Source organism: Hevea brasiliensis, chromosome 16 (assembly GCF_030052815.1).
Source record: "Hevea brasiliensis isolate MT/VB/25A 57/8 chromosome 16, ASM3005281v1, whole genome shotgun sequence".
NCBI lineage: Eukaryota > Viridiplantae > Streptophyta > Magnoliopsida > Malpighiales > Euphorbiaceae > Hevea > Hevea brasiliensis.
Window position 1 is genome coordinate 70,625,101 of NC_079508.1, and position 6,000 is coordinate 70,631,100.

Here is a 6,000-nt window from a genome sequence, read left to right on the forward strand (position 1 = left end):
TATACACAACCAAAACATTTTACTTACTAAACTTAACTCACTTTTTTTTTTTCGCAATAAGTAACTTAATGAGCTAGAGAATGAGTTAAAAAGGAACAACGCTATATTTGGTAATAACTTTTAAGATATTATTAAATATTTTAAATATATTTAAAATATTAAATTTTTTATTTATATTATATCACTATATAATATTTATAAATTAAGAGGTGACTCATGTAATTCTTAGCTTTTAAGAGGTTAAAGGAGGTTTGAGTGGGGTTAGCACGATAATATCATTATTTTTATATTTAATAATTAATATAATTATTATTTTTATTAAATATTTTATATTTAAATTGTTATATAAATAATTAATATATAATAGTTAATAATTAGTAAAATAATTATAATTATTAACTCAATAATTATTAAAATAATAATATTGCCTAACAAGGCAAATGTGAACATAAATCATTGGGGGGTGGGTCAATTAACAAATTTAGCAATGCAAAATCAGCCTAGTATTAGCTGGATTAGCACATTGCTATCTCTGAGCAAAAGGGCAGGGGCATTTTAGAGAACTCAAAGTGGGGACAGTTTCCTGAGCTTTTTGACTCGTCTACTGCTACTCACTTTTCCCTGTTCTTGGTTTAGTAAATTCTTACCTTTTGGGACTGGGCATTGCCTCTGAACCCTGCGAGTGAAATGGCTTGATGGGCGCTGAGTAGGGTAGGCTTCTAATGGTAAAAATAATTAAATAAAATTAAAATTATTTCCACCGGTACATTAAATCCACACCGATCCTTCCAGTGAAGAGCCAAAGGACACCCACATGACCCTGTTCTTTTCTCAACTGTTTCTCCAGTCTTCAGAAAATAATATGAAAAATAAAACAATAAAAAATTAAAAATTAATTGAGCTCTGCCCATTTATCAGCTCTTGATACCTTCCTTTCCTCCTCATTATATAGAGCCTTCGGCTCCCCCCAGTCCTTCCTACCCCTTTCTTTTTCTCTTACTCCTCAAACCTCTCTCTTGTAAGAGGAAGACTCTTACATTTGGGTTTATCAGAAGTTTTAACTGATAAATCATACTAACATTGCCAATTTTCCCTTTGTTTTATTTTGTTGGCTGAAACCCTTTTGTTTATACTTCAATATATTTCTATGGAGAAGCATTTTAAGCTCATTTCAATGGCTCCCCTGTTTCTTCTCTTATGTTTCCCATTTGCTTTTGCTGGCCATGACTATGGCCAAGCTCTCAGTAAGAGCATTCTCTTCTTTGAAGCTCAAAGATCTGGTTACCTTCCCCATAATCAGAGAGTTACTTGGAGAGCTAATTCTGGTCTAAATGACGGCAAGTCCAGTGGGGTAATTTTAAAACATCAACTTCCCTAATAAAAGCCCAACTGTGTTTCTTGTGCTCGTCTTACTCTGTTACCTACAATCTTAAAAGTAAACACCATTAAAATTGTTTTCCAAATTGCAGGTGGATCTCGTAGGCGGGTACTATGATGCAGGGGACAATGTGAAGTTTGGGCTGCCCATGGCCTTCACCATTACAATGATGTCGTGGAGCATAATAGAGTATGGGAAACAAATGGCTGCTAGTGGTGAACTTAGTCATGCCATGGCTGCCGTTAAGTGGGGAACTGACTACTTTATTAAAGCTCACCCTGAACCCTATGTTCTCTATGGGGAGGTACATTTTACACCACAGCTTTCACTTTTTCAATGTGCAACTCTTTCATCAAGAATTTGTTCCGCTAAAAATCAAGAAATTGCCCTGTTTTCAAAGTAAAAGCCGGTTTTACTTGTGTTTATTTGGATTTTGCAGCTGAACCCATTTTTGAGTACTGATGTATTGTGCACATAAAACAGGTTTTATGACAGAACTCGACCTCCCACGTACCCAATTCCTTGAAATTCCATATAAGCATCACTATTTTATTTTATTTTATTTTAATTTCCTTGATCTCTAGTAAGGTTTTCCCCATTCTATTTGTCCTTTTCAATGAGATTATCTTGTTTTTAACAGAATTGATGATCCATTACCATTAGTCTGCATTAAAGCCAAACTATAGTCACAAATTTAATAATTTAATACTAATAATGTAACGTCATGTCGTTAAATCGTTTATGTTTGTTTGTGGGTTAGGTGGGGGATGGCAACAGTGACCATTACTGCTGGCAAAGACCGGAGGACATGACCACTGACCGTCGAGCTTACAAGATTGACACAAGCAATCCAGGGTCGGATCTAGCCGGTGAAACAGCCGCTGCGATGGCTGCTGCCTCCATCGTCTTCCGCCGCTCCAACCCTGCCTACGCCAATGAGCTCCTCGCCCACGGACATCAGGTAAAAAATTACACTTTCTGAAAACAATAGTACCGTTTTTTTTTCAAATTAAATTAATAGATAGTGTCTTAAATTAAAATTCAATTAAAATTAAGAGTTTATCTGATATAAACTTGAACATAAAAACTTTGAACACATATGAAAATGAAAGTAATATTAATATATTAAATATTTATATTCAGACATGTAAATAATTAATTAAATTATATAAAAAAATATAAATATAAATATAAATATTTAATCTAATTATTGTTAAATTCATTTATATATAAATTTAAATATTTAAATTTATTAATTTAAATAATTAAAAAAATTAAAATTTTAAATAATATTAGTAATAGTATATTTAATATAAATTAGAGTTCATAAGAGAACGAGTTAAATAACTGTTAAATTAAATATTTATATTTAAATATGTAATGAATTAATTAATTAGAATATATATAAAAACGGTGGCAAAAAATTAAGTTAGTGAAATTAAAAATATATTATTTTATTTACTATATACAATGATAAACAATCAACTAAAATTTAATATATACAAATGTTAAAAATAACTTTTTAAAATAATAAATTTTTTCAATAATTTTAAATTTATAATTACATTTAATGAGTTTTTATTTTTTAAAAGTGTTGCATAAATGTTTCAATGTTAACAAAATATAAAAAATATATATATATATATATATATATATATATATATATATATATATATATATATATTAAGAAATTGAGTGGATACACTGCAAAGAAACGATGCCGTTGTAACCTTGATAAAATCAATTTCATTTCTTTCCACAATCTTCACATTTAAATGCGAATAAAATATTTCGGCGCACATTTTGGATCATGGAGATGGAGGGAACGCTTTTCCCCGTCTATCACGAGTGTTGTCTGTTGACCGTATAGATTTGTTTGTACTCCCGGATCTAAACCGTCCACGTGTTTCAACCCATAAATAGCGGAGGCAGTTACTGGTTTACTACCCTTTTCTTCTCACGTGAGAACGCTGTCGGTGGGTTGGTTTTTCAGTCCCACCTCCACTACGGACAGGCCCTCCTACTATCGTACTTTCCCTGCCTAACTATAGTATAAGTACTTTAATTTCCCTGCGTACCCTTCTGATTTTCATGTAATCGCATGAATTGCCACTAACCTTTTTCTTCTTTCATTTTCCAGCTATTCGATTTTGCAGACAAGTACAGAGGCAAATATGACAGCAGCATTACTGTTGCCCAAAAATATTATCGCTCCATTAGTGGATACAATGTAAGGAAATTATTTTTTTTTTCTTATTAAATTTTAGAAATTAATATTATAATGAATTGATTTGGTTTTGTAAATTTTACAGGATGAGTTGCTGTGGGCTGCTGCCTGGTTGTATCAGGCAACCAACAATCAGTACTATTTGAACTACCTTGGGAACAATGGTGACTCAATGGGTGGAACTGGATGGGGCATGACTGAGTTTGGCTGGGATGTCAAGTATGCTGGGGTCCAGACTCTTGTTGCCATGGTATAAATTATCGAAATTTAGGTTCTCAAATTAATAATTTGAATTGCATTGCCACAAATATGCGGAATTTGGGTGACTGACTGGTAAATTGGTACTGCTGCAGTTCCTGATGCAAGGAAAAGCCGGACACCATGCACCTGTCTTTGAGAGGTACCAACAGAAGGCCGAGTACTTCATGTGTTCATGCCTTGGAAAGGGTACCAGGAATGTTCAGAAAACTCCTGGTGGTCTAATTTTCCGCCAGAGGTGGAACAATATGCAATTTGTCACAAGTGCATCCTTCCTGGCTACTGTCTATTCTGACTATCTTGCATCTGCTGGTAGAAGCATGACGTGTGCTTCTGGCAATGTTGCTCCATCTGAGCTTCTCTCTTTCGCACAATCTCAGGTAAAATTAATCAAATATTCAATGTCATATAACATATTTTTCTTGGGAGCATACAATCTGATCTTATGCAATGTGACAATCCTTTCAGGTGGATTACATTCTTGGAGACAACCCAAGAGCTACTAGTTACATGGTGGGCTATGGAAACAACTATCCACGGCAAGTTCACCACCGGGCTTCCTCAATTGTTTCCATTAAGGTTAATCCTACATTTGTAAGCTGCAGAGGTGGTTATGCCACTTGGTTTAGCAAGAAAGCAAGTGATCCTAATGTCCTTATTGGTGCTATTGTTGGTGGCCCTGATGCCTATGACAATTTTGCCGATGAAAGGGACAATTATGAGCAAACAGAGCCTGCTACCTACAACAATGCTCCTATTCTTGGTATATTGGCACGCCTAAATGGTGGACATGGAGGCTACAACCAACTTCTTCCAGGTACATAAGCTCTTTAGCCATTTTTAATTCTTTTACTTCTCTTTATTTCATTGAGTTAGAAAATCAGGATTTTCTATCACATGGAGTAACAATGATCATGGGTTTATGTTAACAGTGGTGGTTGCAGGTCCTACCCAACAGAAACCAGCACCACAGCCAAAAGCAACTCCAGCTCCAGGTACTTTTTGCTTCCCTTCTAAATGTCTTTCTTTTTCATGCCTACTGCACTCATTTTGGCATTTATTTTTTAGCTGGTTGATCAAGGGATTATTGACTTCCTTTCGTTAATACCATTGAATTTGGACAACATCTAATATTGAAATATCTATTTTCCAGCTTCAACTTCTGCCCCTATTTCCATAGAGCAGAAGATGACAACTTCATGGAACGCCAAGGGAAAAACTTACTACAGATATTCCATTACAGTTACCAATAAGTCCGCTAAGACATTGACAGATCTTAAGCTTTCAATATCTAAGCTTTATGGTCCTATGTGGGGTCTCACGAAGTCTGGAGATTCTTATGCTTTTCCGTCATGGCTTAATTCTTTACCTGCTGGAAAAAGTCTCGAGTTCGTTTATATTCATTCAGCCTCTGCTGCAGATGTCTCAGTTTCAAGCTACACTTTAGCCTGAAAAAGGAAGAAAATCAATTACAGAAACGAGAAAAAGGATGGTACAACTTCTGGGGTTGTAATGTAAGAATTGTGCAGCTATACAAAAAATGCAGTCCAGAATGGTCTTTTTTTTTTTGTTTTTTTACACCTCTTCATTTGGGATTTTCATCTTGTTGATTTGGTATTTAATTAGGGTTCAGTGATTTTTAGGTTAAATAAGGTTGGAGGACGAAAGGAGTGACGAGACAATTAAAAAGAAGTGCTCATCCTCTTTCTCCTCCACTTCATTAGCTTACATAGATATGTTTGAGAGCGACAGTTAAAGAGTGCTAGTTGAGATGCAAAAGCTCAGGCTTCTCAATTAAATTTCAAGAGTCTTTTCTCTTTGTACTTGGAAACAGCTTTGGATGTTCTTTTTGGTGTGACGTTGTAGGCTCTGCAACAAATTTTTTAAACTTCCTATATGAATATAGTCTCCAGCAATTGGCATTACATAATTAATCTTGCCTTTTCTCCCATTGATACTGAGATATTTCAATTATTCCTTATATTGAAGGTCACTAACCAATTTGAATTAAATGTCAGCTATTCACCTTTTCTAGGTAATGTTACTCTGCTAGTAAATCATCACTTTAGCGCTGGATTTGTATCCAACGTCCACTAGAACCCACAGCGAGGGTGTAAGCTTGTTCGCTCAAAATCAT

At 34.6% G+C, this 6,000-nt stretch overlaps 1 protein-coding gene across 2 annotated transcripts; it reads left to right on the top strand.

Annotated features, from left to right (window-relative positions):
* Positions 1 to 942: 942 nt before the first annotated feature.
* Positions 943 to 5,797, top strand: LOC110637038 (endoglucanase 6). Of its 2 annotated transcripts, none has more exons than XM_021786961.2 (9): positions 943 to 1,351; positions 1,470 to 1,682; positions 2,139 to 2,339; positions 3,519 to 3,608; positions 3,691 to 3,855; positions 3,959 to 4,243; positions 4,332 to 4,680; positions 4,796 to 4,858; positions 5,017 to 5,797. In XM_021786961.2, the coding sequence occupies exons 1-9, from the start codon at positions 1,148 to 1,150 to the stop codon at positions 5,313 to 5,315; spliced, it is 1,869 nt and encodes a 622-aa protein (XP_021642653.2). In that variant the 5' UTR covers positions 943 to 1,147; the 3' UTR covers positions 5,316 to 5,797. The 2 variants fall into 2 exon arrangements, with proteins under 2 accessions (XP_021642653.2, XP_057993836.1); XM_058137853.1 differs by having other exon boundaries at positions 955 to 1,351; positions 4,808 to 4,858.
* The last annotated feature ends 203 nt before the right edge of the window (positions 5,798 to 6,000 follow it).